Source organism: Corvus kubaryi, unplaced genomic scaffold (genome assembly GCF_017639235.1).
Source record: "Corvus kubaryi isolate FWS band 111438036 unplaced genomic scaffold, C.kubaryi_AGA036_p1.0 134, whole genome shotgun sequence".
Lineage (NCBI taxonomy): Eukaryota > Metazoa > Chordata > Aves > Passeriformes > Corvidae > Corvus > Corvus kubaryi.
This window is the reverse complement of record NW_024580668.1, coordinates 7022784-7045323: the sequence shown is the minus strand read 5'-3', so window position 1 is coordinate 7045323 and position 22540 is coordinate 7022784. Positions and strand designations below refer to the sequence as shown.

The window sequence follows — 22540 nt, the reverse complement described above, 5'->3', positions numbered from 1 at the left end:
GTCCTACAGGTTGACAAGATCTCGTGTGTGGATGTTCCTTGGTGGGGCTGCCAGCTGGTGTTTGCTCCTTGGCAGAGGACGTGCAGTACTGCACCAAGACCCGTCCTACTGAACCCCCAAATCACTCTTTTATTTCTCTCCAATAAAGAAGGTAAATGGCATTTTGGAGAGCCCCACAGGCACAGGAAAGACCCTCTGCCTGCTGTGTTCCACCCTGGCCTGGCGGGAGCACTTCAAGGACACCATCTCAGCCCGGAAAATTGCCCAGCGCATGAATGGGGTGGAGCTCTTTCCTGACAGACCTGTGTCCTCCTGGGGCACTGCTGCCACAGATGGAGATGTCCCAAGTGAGTACCACCATCTCTGCACTCCAGGATGTTAATCAACACTTGCTTTTATTTATCTTTTACAATAAATATGCACTGATAAAGCGACAGAGCTGTTGGTGAGGAGATGAAGCACAGTTTCACCGTTTTATAGATTTTCAAGGTGTTTTATGTAGTTTGAATTTTTCTTGGAGCTCATTTAGTTCTTCAGCTTCTTAGAAACTCATTTAGCTCATTTTTTGTGTGTGAGTAGTTAGATGACAGAATTTCCTGTTGTCTCTACAAGGCAAACTGTTACCATAGTACCAGCTGGGGAAGGAGGCTAAGAATATCCCTGGTTCTCCTTTCTATGCTTATAATGTCTTTCTGCTTTTTTCCTGTTCTATTTGGCAGCTTATTACACTGACATTCCAAAAATAATTTATGCCTCCAGGACTCACTCCCAGCTTACACAGGTCATTAATGAGCTAAAGAACACAGTGTACAGGTGAGTATGATTTGGGGTGGTGTCCTTATTCAAAGGAAAGATAGAGAAACCCCTCTGGTGTAGTTATTGTGTGAACTTCTGTGGATGAATGCATGAAAGATGATATCCAGAGAAATGCAGTTTCTTTAATATGCATATTTAGAACCTGGTTTTCTTTGTTGATGGGTTTGGTTTATTTTAATACTTCACAGCTTCTCTCCTTCAGTCATAGAATTTTCTGAATTTAGTCTGGTTTTGGTTTTTTACTTGACACATTAATTTATAAAATTACTTTTTTTCGTTTTCCCTCTTTGTATTTTTCTGGGGGCATTTTTTAAAGCAGTGGGGAGCCATTACCAAGTAGAACTCCTTGGGCTGATGTAAATCTATGAAGAACTTTGTGGTTATGTTATAGCAATGCCTGTCACAGTTTTCAGCTGTTCACATGCCAGTGTGTGGCTGAGCTCTTTGGACAGGCAGTAGTGATTTGTTTATGTAGTTCTTGTAAAGATACAGCCTTGTAATAAGCAAATAAACCCATAGTGAATGTTTGTAGTGAATCAGTTCTGTCCTAACCTTGCTCTGAACATCACAACCAGCCAGGAAGAGCTTGTAGTGGATGACAGGCCCCAGCTGACTGGGCTGAGCGGTCATAACAGAACCCAGATTTTGTGGTGGATGGTGGAAGTTGCTGCTTGTGACTTCTTGCTGTGAGCTGCTGCTGCTTATTAACACCCACCACTGCCAGCAGAAATGCAGTGCCTCAAAGTCCAATAACGCACACATTAGTTACAGACAGACTAACTTACTTGTTCTGGCTCTGACCCTTGCTTTGGGCTCATCTGTTCTCTTCAATCTTTCACTTCTGCTATATTGAGCATGTACAACTCTGTTCTTTCTTGCCTTAGTTTTAATGTCAATTTTGTGTACCCAGGCCAAAGATTTGTGTGCTGGGATCCAGGGAGCAGCTCTGCATCAATCCTGAAGTGAAGCGACAGGAGAGCAACCACATGCAGGTGAGATCAGAGCCTGGAGAGGATGTTCAGGGAGAACATGGAGGCTTTTGTATCATTTGTGTGTCATTTGTGTGTCCTTCTTCCCTCTGACATTGTTTAACTACAAGAGGCTTCAGGGAAACCCAGTAGTTGTAAATATGTTTTTAGGAATGTTTGGTTTCCAGTTTTGTGAGTGCAAAATGTAATTCTGAGTCTCTGGTGACATTTTCTCTCCAGAGAAGAATGTCACTGTGTAGAACATGACAGATAATAATTTGTAGTTTACTTTCTGACCTGCCATTTATGTGTTTGTCAAGAGCAATAATAATTTCAAAATACTACTTCAGTTACTGATTTAGCTGTTATTTTTACAATATCAAAGATTACTATTTTGAAAAGTATTAATGGTAAAATGTAACACATTTTTCTCTGAGCATCTGAGTGTTCTGTGCTGCAGAAAAAGAGCCTAACTTGCAAGGTGAGCAGAAGGACATGTGATTTTAAAGCCGAAGAACTGTGATTAGCATTTATTTATTAGCTGGTGTTAAAGAGAACTGATTTCACTCCTTAACGTGTTTCCAGTGCTTCACAAGCTGTGCTACTCTGGGCTGAAACAGGCTTTGTTTTACAGATCTACATGTGCCGAATGAAAGTGATGGCTCGTGCTTGTCATTTCTATAACAATGTGGAAGGTGAGTGTGGCTCACCTTAACTTTCCCTGGAAACAAAGCCCTATTTTTTGGAGAGGGAGAAATTTGCTAGGCAGGTAGAGAGGTGTGGAAGAGTTGGCAGAATCCACCTGTGTGTGTATTTTTCTGTTACTGTCTTTCAAGAACAACATATTAGTGGATGAATGGGATGATCAGGGTAACAACAAATCTTTGTGTGAAGCCTTCACCTTAGCTGGTGGTTTTAATGTCATCTTTTACAGAAAAGAGTACAGAGAAAGAACTGATTGAATCAATCATGGATATTGAAGACTTGGTTAAAAATGGAAACAAGCACAGGTGAGTGATCCTCTCTGACCTTCCTCCCCCTGACTTGTGAAAATAATGAGAACTGTTTCTCTGTTCACTTTTATTAATCCCTTTGTGTATCATAGTGCATGAATGTTGAATGCTCTCCTAATATTTCTGCAAGTATTATAGTCTGTACTGTTTTGTTTTTAAACAGAGCTTGTCCTTATTATCTCTCTCGAAGCCTGAAGCAGCAAGCAGACATCATTTTTATGCCTTACAACTATTTACTAGACTCAAAGGTAACATGTAACTTTGCTTTTAAATACAATTGTTCTTCTATTTGTCTTGTGTTGGCTTTTAGTGGATAAACAGTGAAGAGTGATGCCTAGCAAGTGGATGCATTATGTATGCTTCAAAACTGATCAAGCCCCAGTTCAAGTTCAGGACCACAGAGGATGCCATTTGGGGGTTTTCTCTGTAAATTCTTTCCCATGGTTAAAAAAAAAAAATTGTTTGAGGTTTTTCTGTATTTCTAGAATTAGCTTTGCAGAGTGTGGTGCCCTTTTTAGGTGATATTCACTTCCTTCCTGGATCTTCAGTCACACATTGTGCAGTGTTCTTGCATGCATTCTGAGGCATTTTGGTTTCTGCAACTGCTGCATGATTTTTAGAATAAGGAAGCTTTCAGTAGAGATTGGACCTATCTCTTGGAAATAATTTCTGGCTTTGTGTACAAAGAGTTGCAATAAGTTGTCCGTATTTCATGGATAGAAAATGCAACCTTTGAAAACTCTGTTGAGGAAACAAGTGTGCTGACACCTTCATGCAACTTAGAGTAATTCATCAATTATAGTAAAGGCCAGATTACACTCCACTGCTGCAGGAAGACAAAAGTTTAATAAATTAAAAAATAAATTTAAAAAATCCCTTAAGCCCCATAAGCAGAGAAGCATTGTGAAATGATGTGGTACTGGAGGGGGTGTTTCCAGAATATCCACTTGCAAAGACAACACAAGCATAAATTTGTAAATACAAGGCAAATCCTCCGCTTTACTCCCCACTCCTCCCCGGTCTCTGTTGCCAAAAATGACTCAAAAGTGACTCAAATTAATAGTTAAACTTGTGCATCCCAGTATGACACATCTGTTTGTTTGTTTTTTTTTTTTTTCTTTATTGCAAATTGTAACCTCTGTAAACATTTGCATGATACATTTTAGCACCTTTGGTTCCAGAGAAAGTGATTCTGTGGTTTCTGTATTGGGCAGCCACAGCCATTACTTGCTGTTTTCTCAAAGGAAAAAACCAACCCAGCTTCAAAATACATGAAAACACAGAAGTATCTCATCATCCAATTTCTTAGTCAATTAAATCCATATATCTCAGTGGCCTTGTTCTATTTTTTTTGTCTTTAGAGCAGGAAATCACACAGCTTGGACCTGAAGGGGACTGTGGTGATACTCGATGAAGCTCACAATGTGGTGAGTTGTTCTGGTCTGTTACCGTTTTTCAATCTTCATCCGAAAAATAAAACAGACCCCTGTCTTTTTATAAACAGCTGTCAAATCTGCACTCAGATGTATGTTGTTAATATTCATTATCATGAACATTTCTTATTTCTGTGACAGTTAAATCTTTGTAGTTTAATTAACAATCCTTTGACACTGCTGATGTTTTACAAGGTGATAGTTTCTTTCTAAAGGGTGCATCTCCAGCTTTGTGAGGTGCTTCTTTTCTTCGAGATTTGCAAGAAAACACTGTGTAAGAAATGATGAAAGATCCATTCTTGAAGCTCAGCTGCATCAGCTCTCCCAAGTACAGTTGATGGCAAACAGGACTCTTGTAATATTTCCAAGTCCTCACTCATAGAGGAAAACAAGAAAAAATAAATAATGCTGCCGTGTGAGTTCTTCCTTTTAGCTGGCTTGAAGCTGCAGCCCTTTGCCTAAACAATGAAATGCAAAGGAACATTTGAAATATGTCCCTTTCTCTGCCACACGAAGCCACAGTCTCCCAGTGGGATTTCTGCTGAACAGCTGTGGTTTGTTGTCTTGAGTGCCCGGTGTCCTTTCAGTAAACAGCCACTCGGGTCTGCTCTGCTTCACTTGAGAGACTTGCATAGCTGCATCCAGGATTTGCTCCTTTCATCAGAACATCTCTTTTTCTGTTGAAAAATGTGTTGAAATCCTATTACAGTTGTTTGGGTTTGGGATTTTTTTTTCCCTTTGTAGTGTGCAACAAGTACTAATTGTTGCCTGCATGCAGAAATTAGCCAGAACAACTTCTCCTTTTGCCAGAGTTATCTGATGGTACTGTGTTCCACGTTAATATGTGGAAACTTAGTGATTACCCTGAAATAAAATTGATTTCTTTCTGATTAGATTGATTACACATGAGGCTTGCTCACCATTTTTTTTTTCTTTATAACTTACTTCTTCATAGTTATTACAGTCAAATATTTGTGTAGGTTAGGCCTTACTATTTATTGTCATTCCTCAGGGAAAATGATTCTTTTTGTGAATGAAAATTTCTGGTAAAGCAGTATGTGACTTAATTTTCAAAGTCAGAGAAAGTTTTGTCAAACTTATTAATCCTGACTATTTAAACCATTACTACTTTTTAAATGGAAAGTATAAAAACAGCTTTTTTGAAGAACAAACCAATTCTCTAAGTAAAAAAATTTCCTGCTTGAACATCAGACAATTACTGTCTGTACTCTCTAGAACGTTGATATGTGGAAGAGGCAAAATCTGTTCTACATTTCAGAAAAGATGATGCTTACTAATAGTCAAAGTCTTCAGCTGTTATAAAATATCCTCTGGCCTGAACTGGAGATCAAAAATGAAATCAAGCCTGGTTATCTGGACTTCATCATGTCTGAAACTGCCTGAACAAACAGCACACAGAATAGTTCTTCCATTCCTTATATTTTAGGAGAAGTTGTGTGAGGAGTCCTCTTCTTTTGACTTGACTCCCTATGATTTGGCTTCAGCAATGGATGCAATAAATGTTGTCCTGGAAGAACAAGCCAAAATGGTTCAACAGAATGAAATCAATGCTGAATTCAACATGGAGTTGGCCAGTTCAGGTGTGTTGACAATGACAAATCACTGTTTCTCTGGAATTATAAAGTTTCACTACCAAGAACTGGAAAATAACTTTTAGGGAAAGTTTGGGAAGTTTACACTCTCGTTAGTAAATAAATTGTTGTTAGTTAGTAATTGTTGCCAGACACTGAAAGATTTGATCAAATCAATGTGACGTGAGGGGTTATGAAAGAGAACAGTGAGGGGGACACAGAAAATGTCTTTCCATGCACACAATTCTGACCTTCATAGCCATAATTTCTGGAAAGGCATAAAGAAACTGGGAATGAAATAGGTGTGAAACAACCTCTTTGAAATCTTTACTTTTTTCAACAGGACTGAACATGGAGCTGGAAGATATAGCAAAGATCAAGAGTAAGCTTATTTTTTGTGTTGAAAATTGTTGTTGAAACAGTTTCAAAAGGACAGCAGCTATAAATCAAGCTCATGTAGCATTGCCATATACATTACTTATAACTGAGACATTCATAGAGGCTTAAGTTGTTGGGCTTTTTCCAAGAACTTTCTGGAATGTTTAGTTAGTTTTTTTCTGAAGAAGAGAGATTTGGCAAATGAATGTGTTGTCTCCTTCTTTGTTAGAAATCCCCGTGGTTTCCAATCCTGTCAATGTGCTGGAATTGCATCAGTTGCATGATTCTGATGTCAGAATATGATGCTACCTGAAGTTAACAGCAAAAAGCTTGAGATAGCTCATTTGTACAAAGCATTCCCAAGAACAACTTTCCCTGTCTGTAAAGAAGAATTTAACATTTAGCTGCTGACTTCAGCTTCGTCTAGGAATTGAGGTCATGGAAGTTCTTAAGAGTTGAATATGAATATTTAAAGTTGATATCCAGGAAATTGGTTTTGATCATTTTGGTTTGTTTACAGAGAGCAGCTGGGCTACTGTCTTTGGTAGCAGCCTTTGTAATAAAGTATGTTTTGAAACGAGACTTAGATGTGTCCCAGACATGAGTTCTGTGCACCTTAACTTTTTTCCTCTTGATTCTCCTGAAGGAATTCTTCTTCAGCTTGAAAGTGCTATTGATGCAGTGGAGCTGCCACCAAATGGCAGTGGAGTCACCAAAGAGGGAAGGTAAATTTCTTCTCATTAATGTGTTTAAATGTTAAAAAGTACAGCAAATTGGAGCTGGGTCAGCTGTTGGGGTTATAGCACTATACTAGTTTCTGGGAATAGTATTTCTTCAAGGTTTTGGTTTTCCTTAAATTCCCCATCTGTAGTAATCATTATTTTTGGAGGAACTCCCCTTTTTAGTGTTTCAAGAGTGGAAAATCCTCTGCTTGGGTTTCCTGAGCTGGAAGAAGCTCCTCACTATGCTGCTTTCAATTTTGTGTCATGATTTAAGCAGAGGTACCAAAGCTGCAGTGATGTGTCTGAGGCACCTCTGAACTCTGGAAGCCCGTTTCTAGACTGGTGCCTGTTGTACATGGTAAAATAAAATCGTGGAAATAGCATGCCAATCTGCTTCCTAATTAGTATGGATTGTATGTTAGAGAGGAGTGGTGGAAAAAGGGAATGACGTGGTCAGTGTGCTTTCTGCCACGTCAGTATTGTCCACTGTCTTTATAAGCAAGTACTTATTTTTATTCTTGTAAATTTTTCTTTCTCATGGAGACAGAAACATGTTTTGCTACTTGATGGTGAAATTGTTGTTATGAAAGAGTAACATTATTTATGCCCGTTTGATTCTTTACAGTGTTTACCCATATCTGCTTTTTCTTTGTAAATTGCAGCTACATCTTTGATCTGTTTGCAGAGGCCCAAATAACATTCCAGACCAAATCCTCCCTCTTGGAGTCACTGGAGCAGATTTTACAGTTTCTTTCAAGCCGTAAGTGCATGAACTTTTTAGCTGTTTTACTCAGACTTTCCTCTTCAGTGTGAGTAACTGGGAATTTGTGTTGTTATAGGAAAGAATCAAATGATAAAGCTTTTATAAGCTAAACTCTGACCTTAAGGACTTGTGTCTTTTTATTAAGACTTGCAGGGTCCTCTGCTGGGAAGCATATTTTATGTCTGTTCATGTAACTGAACTAATTTGAGAACCACTTTGTGTCAAAACCTGAGTGTGTACCCATGTAGGTGTCCATCCATGTGCACACATAGAGGATTTTTGCACAGACACTATTTTTCTCTAAAACCAGATGGATTGTGGTGTGAAGCTTGTTGGCATTTTGCTGATGGTACTTTTAGTACTTGATGGTACTTTTAGATGGGACTTTAGTCTTGAGTTCTGGAGTTAAAAAACAGGGATGTAGAGAATTATAGAATATGAGGGTTTTTTTCCTTGATTTAACAAGCTTCTGTTCTAATGTCTGCCAGCATCTTGTTCTTAATTTGCCCTTCTGTAAAGAAAATTCTCCAACTTTTTACATGTGTTAAGAAAATGATTTAGCTCTTAGCAGCAGACTCTTCAGAAAAAGCATTGAAGGGAGTAGAATACAGACTGTCAGTTCTGCAAGGCCATCCTTGGACAACACATCCACCCTTCCTTTTTTCTCTGCCCAGCACCTTTCCCCTTTTGCATTCTGGCCTGACCAGTGCATCTGTTGATCATTTCTGCTGCAAAATCCCCATCATCAGTGTATTTCATATGTTTTTTTTTAGCTGCTCCTCTAATTGCTGTTTTAATTAGTTCCTTTCCCATTTTTAATGCAGAGGAGCTTTAAAAAGTCCATGTGATTTTCTCAGGTGACAGCTTCCCAGTGTGTCAGACATGGAATGCCAGTTTTGTATTTCTCTTTGCATCTTGAATAATGATGAAAAACTTGAAATAAGTTATTTGTTTCAGGGAATATTTTCAAGTCATATTCAGAGTGTTGAGCTGTTCAGATAAGGTGTGGATATATACAAGAGGATGGATATTTGTGTTTTAAGAGTAATCTTGTGTTGCTTTCTCCAGGTACTGGGATATTTATCAATACATCTGGATTGCATAAGCTCTCAGATATTATCCAGGTAAATAATTATTGTTGCTTCTATAACTATCTGAAGGATAGAAGAGTTGATTTAAAAGATGTGGAAAGATATTGGATCGGTTTTATTCTTGTTGGGATGTACACTTATGCAATGGTGCAGGTTTGTAATTTTTGAGGGGAAAGCAGCTGCCTGATGGGGTGGGCTAATTTGATTTTTTACCCAGGTTGTTCTTTTGCAATTCTGGTCTCCCTTTTTGGAGATGCTGGATTTAAATTTTGACTAGGCTTAGCATCCACCAGGTGGAGCTGGGTCATTGAACTTTGGGAATATGAGACCATCTCATGAAATAACAGGAGAGGCTAAGGAAAAAAGCAAACAAAAGAGAAAATGTAACTGTATTTTTTCATTTAATTATTAATTTACAACATCTCTAAACCAAAAGTATTTTCAGTTTTATAGGAACTGAATGTGACACTTGTGGAAATAAACATAATGCTGTCAGTCATCTCCCTGTTGTGCACTTCCAAAACTTTGATTATGAAAATCCCAAGCCCCATAAAATTCAGAGGTGCAGTGGGCCAGTGGTCTGTCCAACATACATGTCCAAAAGGACAGCAGAGAATTACACCTTGTTTAAAACTGAAAATGAAGAAGTGTATTCAAACCTTACAGAGCTGGATGATAAAGACAAATTACCTGGGTGTGTTTTGAATGGTCCTGGCAGGTTTGCAGCACTGAACTCTGAATGCATGGGTGTTTATTGGTGTGCATACACAGGGTTTTCATTTTTCTAGCAGTGGTTAAGCAAAACCTCCGTGTGTGTTCCAGTACAGTAGTAGCAGTTTGTGTACACTGGTACCAAAATGGTTTTTACTGGGAGATGTCGCTGTTCTGAGGGGAAGGTCAAGTGAGCCTGATTTATGTTAGTTTCTCAGGGTTTCAAAACTGAGAGATGAGAAAATTCAGAAGGAGAAGCCAGGTCCCCTGATCCCAGTGGACTGTTCTCCAAGGCTGAGAATCATTGTCTGTGTGTGCTCTTTTGGGCTGTGGATAGATAAAAGGAGATTTGAATTTGGAAGAGAAACCTCAGATCCCTTTTCTGCTGCTGAGGACCTGCACGTGGACAGTTGCTACAAAGGATCTGCCAAGTGGTGGTTTGCTATCTTGAGATAGGTAGGACTAGGACAGAGCTTTTGTTGGTTTAACACAGTGTTTGCTTCTTGCAGAGCCTTGTCTTCAAGTCTTAGTTTATCATCAGCTTGTTTTAATTAATAGTAAATGTTCTTCTTCCTTTTCGAAGAACCCTTACCAAAAATCTCTTTTGTATACCATATCTTTGGCTATTTTTCAGAAGTAAATATTTCCAGGAATTGTGCTTTTTTTCAGATTGCTGGAGAACATCTTGTAACTAGCTGATACTCTTATGAGCTTGGGTAATTCCTTTCAGTGTCTGGAGAAATTTTGTTTAGAAAAATTAACAGAGTTGTAAATATTTGAGAACCACAGCTGTTTTCACTGAAGTTGCGCTGGGATCCTTATGTTTGAAAGAGCATCATCTATAGTCATGAGACATCACACACAGGAAAGCGGGAAAAAGCATAACTCTGTTGATAGAAGCTTTTCATTTAATATGTGGACAATTAGATATGATTACAACTTGATTGTTTTTCTAAGCACAGTATTATTAGCAGAGGGATCAAAGATGAAATTTTAAGCTGAAGGAATCCAAAAAGTTCTTCTACGCTTGGTTGTGACTGATCTCATGGGTGTGTTTGTTTATCCACAGCCAGAGTCATGAAGAGTGTGAATAATAATATTGTCATTTGTATAGTTTGAGTGTATTTAGGTCCTGGCTTGCAGTTTTTGGTACAATGAGAGCACCATGTAGGTAGCAGGAAGCACCCAGAAGAACCATATTTATTCCAGGTTCTCGGTCTTATTTGGTAACAGGAGTAAGGAAATAAATTTAAGGTTATCACAGCAGTAACTTTTGTGGAGACACTTCTCAGTGCAAAGATACACATTAGGAGTTTTACTGGAAGCAAGAATCAGAAGTGTATGTATGTATCAAAAATAACGTGGCCAGCAGGACCAGGGAGGTGATTGTCCCTCTGTGGTGGGCAATGGTGAGGCCTCACCTTGAGTGCTGTGTCCAGTTCTGAGCCCCTCACTTCAAGAAGGACACTGAGGGCCTGGAGCATGTCCAGGGAAGGGAACAGAGCTGGGGAAGGGTCTGGAGCACCAGGAGCCATTGAGGGAGCTGGGAGGGGCTCAGCCTGGAGAAGAGGAGGCTCAGGGGGGGATCTTCTTGTTCTCTGCAATTCCTCAACAGGAGGGGGCAGCCAGGTGGGGTCGGGCGCTGCTCCCAGACAAGAGGAAACGACCTCATGTTGTGCCAGGGGAGGTTCAGGAAGAATTTCTTCATGGAAAGAGTGGCCATGCATTGAAGGGGCTGCCCAGGGTGTGGTGGAATTCCCATCCCTGGAGGCGTTCGAGGAACGCCTGGACGTGGCCCTCAGTGCTCTGGGCTGGGTCTCAAGGTGGGATTGGTCACAGGTTGGACTCAATGATCTTGGAGGTGATTTCCAACTTAATTAATTCTGTGATTCTGTTTCCCTCCATTTTCCAGACAGTGTTCAGCATCGATCCCCCAGAAGGAGTCACAGCAGCGTTCCTGCCACGTCAGGCAATATCTAAATACTACAAGGTACGGGAGGCTTTGTGTGCTGTGTTTTCCCTCGTGGCATTTAATGTCTGTGCTTAGCGTATCTAAGACATGGAAGGATGTGGATAGTACAGCAAATTATGTTGATTATAGGGAGAAAAAAAAAAAGACACAACAAAAAAAAACCCACCAAAGGAACTGTATTTAATTTAGATTCTGAAGAGAAACAGAATTTTTAAAGGAACTTCTAAATTAAATTACAAAAGTGCAGCCAATAGGAATTTCAGAAAATTTTTATATTGGAAATTGAGCAAGAATTGATGTGTTCTTCCAGTAATCTGGTTTTAGTTTAGCCTAGTGCCAAGCATGTCCAGCAGAACCACCGAACCTCCTCTCTGAAATTGTTTTGTGTATTGTTGTGATGAATTTTAGGAACAGATCTTTTTCTAGGTATCACATTAAGACTTGATACTATTTTTGTTGTCAAATGAAGCAAATCTTTCCACCACAATAGTGTCCTACATTTCATCTGTGTTGTTTATGCTGGTGGAAATACCCAAATAATTGGGTTCTCAGTCTCTGCTCAAGTCAGCCCATGAAAAGCTGCTCCCATCATCTGACTCAAAAATGACTGGTTGAATGGTGATACACTTTTTTCCTCCTTCTTAGAAAGTTATGAAAGATTGGAAGCAAAATAGAAAAGAGACCGGAAATTATATAACCTTAGTAACACTATAAAAGTGACACTAATTGCATTAATTACTCTTCGTGTGGGTGAGGTTTTTTTGAGGGAGGAAGTGCAAGTTCATTTCTGCAACCCTTGCTAGAAACGTTTGTCACTTTCCTTCAGGTGCATATTCATGTGGATAATGGTAATCAGAAAAAGAAGCAAAGGACAGATCTCTGGAATTCATCATCTTCAAAAAAACAAGGTATAGGAGTGGCCTTGGGGAGGTTCATGCAAAAAGCTGGATTGAAAACTCAACTGCTCCTTTCTGATTCAAATAAAAGAAAACTAGTGCAGCTCCATTGTGGATATGATGAGTTGGGGACAAGCTTTTCACTTCTATAGTTATTTCTGAAGGGGAGATGACAATGTGCCATCTCAATATAAAAATTTCTTGTACCACTGGTGTTTCGTGCACTGCTGCAGTTCTTTTAAGGCAATTATTCCAGTGAAAGAAGATCATCTCCATTATGTAATTGTTGTTTGTATTGATGTAGGGAAAACCTTCAGACCAGCCAAGAATGGGGAACTCTCCTCCAACCCTCAGGTTAATACTGAGCTTCATGACATGTTCTGTTCTCCTCAGACCAGCTCTATTTCTCTGTACAACTGTATTGAGTTAAACATAGTTGGTGTTGAATAAGGCTGTAACTGCCTTTGGGAAGAATGAGGTTCAGTTGCAGTTATGCCAAAAATATTTGTCCAAGGGTGGTGTTAGAGTAAATTCTACTAAAGTTCTCACTCTCTGTTGAAATGATTCACAATGTGGAGGTGGTACAGTTGGCTCATTTTGGAGCCCTATAGGGAAGGTTCATGTGCTGTGCCAGAGATCTTGTCCAGATCATGTGAATTCTTAGGCAGAAAATGCCATGCCTTAGGGCACACTTATCTTTTCTGTGATGACCTACTTTGAGAAACTTCCTACTTTGAGCAATTTCCTAAATTCTTCAGGATGTGTTTATCAGTTCTTGATAGTTTCACCTTCAACTATACTTTGCAGTTCAACTGGGATTTCTCCCTCTCCTTGTCTCTCTCCTCCCACCCATTTTGTTCCTTATGCTCTGCAGAATCCATCATCTGGAATTATTTCAGTATAATCATTCTTCAAAACAATATATTAGGAGAAAAGAAACTTGGCTTCTGAATCAAAGGCTTATCCTAATGGTCCTATAAAGCAGCACCAAGCAGCACCAATGAAGGGCAGCATTCATTCTCTCTGATTTTTCAATTTATTTTTTAATAATTAGGTTGAAAACATAACATTTTCTGATTTGAGAAGACAGATGCAGGTCCATTTACCTCAGCCTTCTTAACAGAGCACTCTCCAGGGATTTTTGTAAATACTTTGCCTCATAACTATCTACTTAATTACTCAGTAAAGTGCTCATGGGTATGTAGGTATCTGTTTCACAGAAGTCCTTTTTTTAAGGACAAAAGTAACATTTTTCAAAGAATGAATTTACTGGGTTTGCAATAATGTCCCCTTAAATGTTTCCACAAAGTTAATGCTGTTTGGTAATCTGCAAATGTTGCTTTCCTGAGATATTGCTCAGTTAGGAGTTTTAAGATACAGGAATAATAAGATAAGTAGATTGGGTTAATGATGGGTGCAGGAAGAGGCTAATACAAACACTTCTAAGTTTTTTGCACAGTTTGGAGGACTTTTACACAGAAACACAAAGCAGCGAGAGAATTCTGTGATTTAGTAGATGGATTCTGATATATTTGTTTTTCAAATAAAAACAGCATTTGCAAGTACCTGTGCAACACACCTGAGTATGTTGAGATTTGTGCTTTGTGCAAGCCTAGCAGAGGCCAGATGTGCCTAATCAAGTGTCTGATTTCCTGTAGTGATACAGCAAATGGTATAGAAATAATTCAAGCATTTAAGAACAGCTGTTTCCCAGGGATTTTGTGGAAATTATCAACTCAAACATCATTCTGTACAGACTGTAATTGGTGAGGAGAAGGGGCATAGCTTGGGATAGCTGATGAGATTCATGCCTGAGCCATCTGTGAACAGATGCTGTTTATGTCAACGATATTGGACTGTTGCAGTTTAGCATTAAGTTAAAATGCTCTTATTCATGGTTTGCTCTAAGTCATCATGTTGTAAACTATTAGCAAGGCACTTCTCCTTGCTTTAGCTGTCCTTGTACCAGGAATGGAAAAAGCTGCTGCAGAGATCTGCTTTGTTTAATGCCCAACATTTCCTGCTGGTGAATGGGACCTTGAAAATGGATTTAATGTTGTTAAGCTTAAAGACATAATTGCAGCACACCAGGCTAAAAATGTACAGCAATCTCAGCTTGTCCAGGAACTGGGAACTGGTGCCTGGCAGTTGTCATGCTGGGTTACAAAAGTGTGTTTCCAGCTGAGCACTGGAGGAGCAAACATGAGGGGTTGGAGTCCTTTTCCAGGCCATCCCATATCAGCCCAGTTTACTTTTATGCTGGGATTTCTTGGGTTCCTGGCTAAGTGACTTTGTTCTTGTCTGTAGATACTCACTGGCCTGTCCATACACAGATCCAAACTAATTTGCACTGTTTGTGTGAGTTAGAAAGATACAGAATTTGCTAGATTTTGAAATGTGAGTCTTCTAGAATTTGGACATTGTCTGGATGGGTTTGTCCAAATGAGATGGAAGGGTAAAACTTCAGCTAAGAGTAAATGTTCACTTGTAAATCTAAGCAGTGAGTGACTCACTGGGCAGATATTAATGGGGATTTCCTGGAAACGTCAGCTTTTTCTTTCGGAAACGCAGGCTTTGATTGAAAGGCGTAAATTTAAAAGACATGCACATGATACTTAGATGACTTTTTATTACTGAAACTAATCATGCAAAGCAGAATCAGAAGCAAAAGCTGATGTTTTCTTTGGCTGCTCTTGTTCTTCACATGGATATTATTTTCATTCCCTGGTGCCTGTGTCTCTGAGAAGCTGATGCAAAGTTTTCAGCAAGCTCAAGCTGAGCAATGAAGGAATAGACTGATGTGATTTATTTATTTTTCTTAATATTCTTTCTGTTGATAACTTACATGTTTTCAGTCACACACTAAATTATATATGTGTGTGTGTGTGTGTGTATATATATATATATATATGTCTCCACATCCCACGAAAGATTTGAGCAGAACTTGAAAGGTTTGGGAGTTGACTGTGTGGAAAGTGGGAAGTTTAGGTGAAAGATTTATAGCCTATATAGATATATAAGAAATCACTCATTAAAAAGGGGTTCATTTTTCAAGCAAGTGCAAGGGTGGAGATACTTTCTTATTTTAGTACGAGGGAGCAATGATGTTTTAATTAAAAGTCATTAAATCTGGGAAGAACCAAAGCAGGACATACCATACATCTGGAATTTTAACTTTGGATGCTGCCTGGTTTATTCTCAGAAGTTGAGGTGCAATGTGCCATATGCTGGTCACAGTCTAAATTTTCCACTTTGACTGGCTTCTTAGTGTTTTCTCTTTATTTAATGCAGGGAAGACTTTAAGCTATTGGTGTTTCAGCCCTGGGTACAGCATGCACGAGCTCGTTCGACAGGGAGTCAGGACAATCATCCTCACGAGCGGGACGCTCTCCCCCCTCTCTTCATTTACAATGGAAATGCAGATGTGAGTACCTGGTTGTGGGAACAGTGCCATTCCTGGAAAATGCACAAGCTGCTCTCGTGGATTTAGATTTTATCTCAGGATTTTAAAGTGTTCTGTTTGCCCAGAGAAGCTGTGGCTGCCCTATCCCTGGAAGTGTCCAAGGCCAGGTTGGATGGGGCTTGGAGCAACCTGGGGTTGTGAAAAGGGCAGAGGGGTGGAATGAGATGAGCTTTAAGGTTCCTTCCAACCAAACCATTCTATGGTTCTGGAACTGGTAGGGAGTCATATAATGGGTATGACTGGGAACTTCCTCTTTTTCCTCCAGCCCTTTTCCTGTATGCCTGGAGAATCCTCATGTAATCGATAAACATCAGCTCTGGGTTGGGATCATTCCCAAGGGACCTGATGGAACCGTCCTTACTTCCACCTATGAACGAAGGTAATGAACTTCCATGTGGAATCCTGCTTTGAAGTTTTGGGTTCCAACACTTTGGGCTCTGCTAACAGGAGGATGCTAGTGAAGCAAGTGATCTCTAGTGGTTTTCTTGGCTAAATGCTGAATAACAACACCATTTAACCGCAACTACTGAATATTTAGAACTAGAGGGCTGGAAGGGATCAGATATCAAGGCACTGATAGTTCTTGGTGACCCTGACCAGTCCTAGCTGGGACCTGTACCCACAACCATCCCCCAGGAGCTGCACTGAACCCCATCCAAATTTTTTTTTGCTGAAGGCTTAATTGACTTGAAACATGGCTGGCCTTTGCAATAACTGTTTTTATACTTAAAGCTTGGAACCATGCCTGGCTTCTCTTTCACCTCTGGGTTGCCTACTTAAGGAAAACATATCCAGATGTTTGTCAAGCTTTTCATCATCATTTTTCTTGCTGTTCTCTCGTCTTCCATCACTCTGCATCTATCTGTTGTTTAGAATTGGCAGTGCTTCTGCTGCCAGCAAAGGCCAAATGTTCTGTAGAACTGGAAAGGGCCTCAGCAATTGTAATGGATTTTTACAGAGAAGTAGTAGTCTGGAAAACCCTCCAACTGGATTTGTCATTTTCAGAAGCTTGGAGTGCCATTTTGGTGTATTTCTGTTGAAGATAATGTCTTTTAAAGAAGGAGGGTTGGGGATTCCACCCCTCCAAGGCTTTAGAACCACGGTGGTTTTTTGAAGGAAAGGGATTCACAGTGTTCACTGTGTTTTGACAACATCTGTGTGTTGATACTGGTATCTGTAGGTCTTACAAAGATATATATGTTAGGTTTTTTCCCTGCATATATAAATGTTCTGGGAACACAGTACACAGAGCTACAGGACACTAAAAAGAAAGGAACATAAAGGCATGAGAGAACAGGTAAGTTTTCAGTCAGAGCCGGAAGAACATAAATGGGGCTCATTGGAGAGCAGAACTTCTTCAGGCAAAGCAAAAGTGATTTACTAAATAGTAACCATAGTGACCAAATTCACCCTTTTTTTTGCCCTGCAGCAACACCACACCTAATTCATCAATTATTATTTTAAATGGTTGTAGCGTTAGTCAGGCTTGGCAGTGCTGCAGACCTTTCTGGCACAACTCTCACATATATGTTGTTACTATTAATAATAAAACTTATATGGCTGCCTGTTTCCACCCGTGCACTTTGAAGTATTGAAGCTTCGATCACCTTCAGTGCTATCAATAAGAATATTTCATACTACAATAAAGTGTTGTGAAGTATTACTAAATCTTGCCCTTGGTGTTGGTGCTTTTCACAGGAGGGAGAGCAATTGGGAGTCTGGAAATGCTGCTTTAGATGAATATCTAAGGAAGTCAGTGTGTATGAAAAACATAGAAAAGGAAATGCAATGGTGTTGTTTGATTTTTCTTCTTTGTAGGTTTTCAGAGGATTATTTATCTTCTCTGGGGAAAACAATTGGTAAGTGAAGTGTGTGGGTTTCAAAAATGGCTTGATGCCCAGGATTTTTGGAAATCTAGAAAGGGCAATGCTAAAGAAGATTCAATAGAGAAAGGTAAAGGATTGCTGTGCATATCTCACTGCTATCTGGTTTTGTGTGCTTCTGCTTGCTCAAGGCAGCTGGCTGCTTTAATAGCACACAAAATTGAGTCCCTGGCTTAATATTTCCAAGTCAGGACTTCATTTTTACTGTCAGGAGTTTGTTTTTGGGTAAAAAATGTGGTTCCTTAGCGCAGTCAGAAAATGAAACTAGGAAATCAATAGCAGAGATGATGCAGCCAAGGATGATTTGCAGAGAGATCAAGGATCACAGGAAATCAGTGCAATTTCTTGTGATATTTTAAACTGTGTCAAGCCTGTCTGAAGTCAGCATTTATTGTTTTGGCAATATATATAGATAGAATTACAAAGTCATAACACATAAGGACAGAATAACAGAAGAGCATTTGTGCAGCTTGGCTAACATGATTGAAAAGAATCTGTTAAATCTAGAAATGTTAGAAGGACATGGAGGAGAAATGAAAGCACTGCTCTGAAGTGTTTAGCGTGGCCTAAAAGGTGAAATCCTCAGCTGCACCCTTGTCTTATCTCACTGCAGGTAACCTTGTGCGAGTTGTGCCACATGGGCTGTTGGTGTTCTTCCCATCGTATCCTGTCATGGATAAGAGCCTGGAATACTGGAGAGTATGTTCATTGCTCTGCCTGTATTAGGTGGTTTGGTTACATGCATCAGACAGCTTGTAGTTATTCCATTTAACCATGTTAATTAAAAACCATCTAGTAGAAGATGTCCCTGCTCATGGCAAGGGGTTGGAACTAGATGATTATTAAAGTCCCTTCCAACCCAAAACAATTATTAGAATTGGTCTCTGTGTTTCAGCCCTTGGGGGAAAAAAGCAATATGAGCATTTCTCCTTTATTTTTGTTTTGTAACCATTGCAGCTGTAATTTTTGGTACTTCTGTGCTCATGAGTTGAATGTCCCTAGTGAGACTTGCCAGAACAGTTCTGGTTTAAATGCTCCTTGAAGAGGCAGGGGCGGAGGTTCCATGCTGTGGAGTGGGACTGGGAGGTGAGTGCTGGAACTCCCCCATCTGCCTGATGTCTGAGGTGTACCAGCTGCAAGGAATCACTGTTAGTGCTCTTAGGATTACATGTTTCTGCTTCCATCTCTTCCTGTGTTTGGCAAGAGAGGAACATGCTCTGGTGGGGAAGTGTAGTGATCATTTCTGAGTATTTCTGTTCTTGTGGTGTGTTCTTACTTGGCATTTCTGTCTTGTTCCCTCTCTGTTTAACAGGAGCATGACTTTGCCAAAAGAATAGAAGAAGTGAAGCCGATGTTTGTGGAACCCAGGAACAAAGGAAGCTTTTCAGAGGTTGATTATTTGCATTACATACTTCTGTGATTTTCAGAAACAGTTTTTATGTTTCATGACCTTCTCTAAGGTGTGTTTGGGTATGAAACACCCAAATTTTTGGCCTAAGGTGAAAGTAAAACTCTCTGAGTGCTTCTTGGAAGTATAGTTTTCCTGTGCATCCTTCCTTTCCTCTCATCTGGCCATGCAGGGTTCAATCTTCGTTTGAATCTGGTGATGTAACAGCAGCTAACATACACAAGTGCTGAGTAATCGAGCTGGTGGAAAGCTGTCACTTCAGTACTCAGCATTTGTGAATGTTCTGCAGGGCTTTTCCTCCCAGCTCATCCTGCTTTGGATGTTAAAGGATTGTACAGTGTCATCCTGTTTATAGCTGTTTGCTTCTTAGAATAAATAATATCTGAGAATTGCTTTCCTGTTTTGTCAATTTTACTTAGGGATCTGCAGAAACACAGGATGGTCCATCTTCTCATGAGAAGTATCTGACATTAATTTTTTTATGCCTACCAAGATGTGTTCTGGATTTCACAGTGATACAAAGATTTTGCTGGGAGAACGGCTTCTCACATTTGCAATTAGTTAAAGACAATTATATGAAGCCAAATTAATCACAGTTTAGATCTTAGTGTACAAGTCAAATTTAGCTAGTACAGGATAATACCATTCTTCCTCCTGCTTAAAGTTGTTTATATTTTAGGTTATTGATGCTTACTATGATAAAGTCACCTGTCCTAAGTCCAATGGAGCTGCATTTTTGGCAGTGTGTCGGGGCAAGGTAATGTAACTGAGAGTTTGTTTCATCTGAGATCAGATTATATAATTGATAGAAAAACCCCCTTCATTCTGGATTTCAATACATTTCTGTTAGACTGTAATTATATGTGGGGAAAAAAAGAAATGCTCTGAAGCTTTTTCAAAATTAGGTCACATTTCTGTGTGATTCACTCCTGTTTTTATTGAAGGGACACATTTTGATTTCTCTGAAGTGGATGAGCATCATACTTGCATTTCATGTTGGCTGCTGACTGAAAACATAACGCATTAGATGAGAACAGCTGTTCTGGAGAACTGTAATCAAAGAAGTTAAAACAACACTGCTGCAAACCAAACATAATGCTTCCCTTTAAAACACTTGCTTCATTAACTTCATGTTCTCTGGACACATTTGGTGGCCTTTCCTTTGCATCTTCCAATGCTGATAAATTGACTTATGTTTATCAGTGGAAATATTTGTGAAATTACTCTTAGAGCCTTTTTGCTGCTGTTTACTGTGTACCAGGAGAAGATCCAATTTCTTTTGAACCTTTGGTCCCAGTCTCCAAAGAAGCTGTTGGAGTGAAGAAAAGACATAACTTTCTCAAGCCTTGTTGCTGAGATTTGGAGAACTGATTCAGCTGAAAAACAAAACAGCTTTTTTTTTTTTCTTAATTGTTTTTCAGTCAGTTCAACTCTGTTAACAATTTCACAGAGTGATTTGCCAGCACAGTGAGCATGTACAGGGGACATGAGTGACAAATACTTGATGGGATGTCAACAGCACAGCTGCTGGACATGACACTACATTCTGGTGAATCTGATGGCTTTCTGTTGTTGCTTTGAAATGATTCTGTTAATTTTTACTGACAGAGAAGGCTTGCTATGTTCTTATGTCTTGTTGACAACTCAGGGTGTGGAAGGTTTAAACAAAGATGTTGACATGTTCTGCTTATCCAGAAACAAGACAGCCATTAACAGGGTTGGCTGAGCTGTGCTTTGGCAGAGGAAAAAGCCAAGTTCAAACTCCTGGTAATAAAAGAAAAAAAATCTGGTTGAAACTATTCATTGAAACAATTGACAAACTACACTTGGCCAGGAGTTGAATGGAGAAAAAGGGCCAACAACTGCTGAATCGCTTTGAAATGTCACTTCAAACCCTGTTGATGATGGAAAACTCTGTCTCTGCAGGCCAGTGAAGGCCTGGACTTTGCAGACATAAATGGACGAGGAGTCATCATTACTGGGCTTCCATTTCCCCCTCGTATGGAGCCCAGAGTCATTCTAAAGATGCAGTTCCTGGATGAGATGAGGAGAAGTGATGCAGGTGCACAGGTAAGACTGGGCAGCTTCTCACTCCTGGCTGTTTGCATGTTTGTGTCATTGGTTTTCCCTCTTGTCCCAGTGGGGTTTGGGTTTTGTTATCCTCTCAGCCTCGTGGAGCTATGAATATCAAAAATTCAAACAGGCTTGGGTATCTGTCACAAATACAGCCACCTTTTTTTAATAGTGTTGAGAGTTCCAAATTCTGGCACAGTCTTAAATATGAGCCCAAAAAAAGAATATAATTAAAGTTTACATCAAAATCTTTGTATGTGTGTTATCCATCTCTCATTCTGAGGGATGTATTTCATCCAGAGACAGTGTGGGCAGGAAGAATGGCCTGTGCTGGCTGGTTTGGGAATTACTGTTTTGGAAGTGTGGTGGTGTATGTTGGGGTGTTTGAGTTTGGTTTTCTATTGCTTCAGGCACAAGCATGAATGATGTTACAATTTAGTCTGTTCTGCAGGTCTTAAAGGATATGGTGAGTCTGCTGTACTGCCAAGGCTCTGAGTATACCATATAGGAAATAGCCTCTCAAGCTGGGCATTGCTGCTTGAGTTTTCTGTGCTCTATAAATCAGGTGTGACTTTTGAGTCCACCTGTGTTTGGTTTTCCTCAGCTCTTTGAGATTTGTCGGTACATCTGGTTGATACTATCCAACAGCTGTTCTGTACTTTTTATTTCTATAGGAAAAAAAATGGTGACTGTACAGCACAGAGAATACATTTTACCTGGTAAATAATGTTAATTGTGCATCCCACCTCTTGCAGTTCCTGTCTGGGCGTGAGTGGTACAGTCAGCAAGCGTCCCGGGCTGTCAACCAGGCCATCGGCCGGGTCATCAGGCACCGCCAGGACTACGGGGCTATCTTCCTGTGTGACCACAGGTAAACCTCAGCTCACTGAATCCCAGAATATTTTGGCTTGGAAGGAACCTTAAAGCTCATCTCGTTCCAACCTCCTGCCAAGGACAGAGTCCCCTTCCACCAGACCAGGTTGCCCCAAGCCCCATCCAACGTGGCTTTGAACACTTCCAGGGATGGGGCGTCAACAACATCAACAGCTTTATATACCAACATAGGTGTTGGTACTTTGAACATAAATGTGCTGGTGTTGCTGTTAGGAAAAGGCTACAGTTTGTAATAATGAAATCAATTTATGTAACAGGTTATATAAATATTGCACTACTTCAAGAAAGTAACAAGGTTGTTATCTTCTGCTCCTTAGCTATATAGGCTTGGAGCTACAGAAGGAGATTAATGGTTTTAATGGAAAATAAACCAATTTTTTGAATTCATGTTTGTAATACCACAGGAAATTATGTGACAACAACTTACGGTCTTGCATTTTCTCCATCTTTCATTTGAGATGACA

At 39.8% G+C, this 22540-nt stretch overlaps 1 protein-coding gene across 3 annotated transcripts in view; it reads left to right on the top strand.

The window, feature by feature from the left end:
- RTEL1 (regulator of telomere elongation helicase 1) overlaps nucleotides 1-22540 on the top strand; it is a 45684-nt gene that overhangs the window by 2108 nt on the left and 21036 nt on the right. For all 3 annotated transcript variants that reach the window (XM_042047718.1, XM_042047728.1, XM_042047707.1), the window contains exons 3-24: nucleotides 149-347; nucleotides 720-813; nucleotides 1727-1808; nucleotides 2419-2479; nucleotides 2719-2794; nucleotides 2961-3045; nucleotides 4159-4224; nucleotides 5678-5831; nucleotides 6166-6204; nucleotides 6847-6925; nucleotides 7585-7682; nucleotides 8754-8809; nucleotides 11400-11477; nucleotides 12286-12367; nucleotides 15647-15779; nucleotides 16084-16197; nucleotides 17637-17677; nucleotides 18315-18400; nucleotides 19014-19091; nucleotides 19789-19866; nucleotides 21036-21179; nucleotides 21938-22053. In XM_042047718.1, the coding sequence (XP_041903652.1) occupies nucleotides 149-347; nucleotides 720-813; nucleotides 1727-1808; nucleotides 2419-2479; nucleotides 2719-2794; nucleotides 2961-3045; nucleotides 4159-4224; nucleotides 5678-5831; nucleotides 6166-6204; nucleotides 6847-6925; nucleotides 7585-7682; nucleotides 8754-8809; nucleotides 11400-11477; nucleotides 12286-12367; nucleotides 15647-15779; nucleotides 16084-16197; nucleotides 17637-17677; nucleotides 18315-18400; nucleotides 19014-19091; nucleotides 19789-19866; nucleotides 21036-21179; nucleotides 21938-22053 (2039 nt within the window). The remainder of the gene's footprint in view (nucleotides 1-148; nucleotides 348-719; nucleotides 814-1726; nucleotides 1809-2418; nucleotides 2480-2718; nucleotides 2795-2960; nucleotides 3046-4158; nucleotides 4225-5677; nucleotides 5832-6165; nucleotides 6205-6846; nucleotides 6926-7584; nucleotides 7683-8753; nucleotides 8810-11399; nucleotides 11478-12285; nucleotides 12368-15646; nucleotides 15780-16083; nucleotides 16198-17636; nucleotides 17678-18314; nucleotides 18401-19013; nucleotides 19092-19788; nucleotides 19867-21035; nucleotides 21180-21937; nucleotides 22054-22540) is intronic.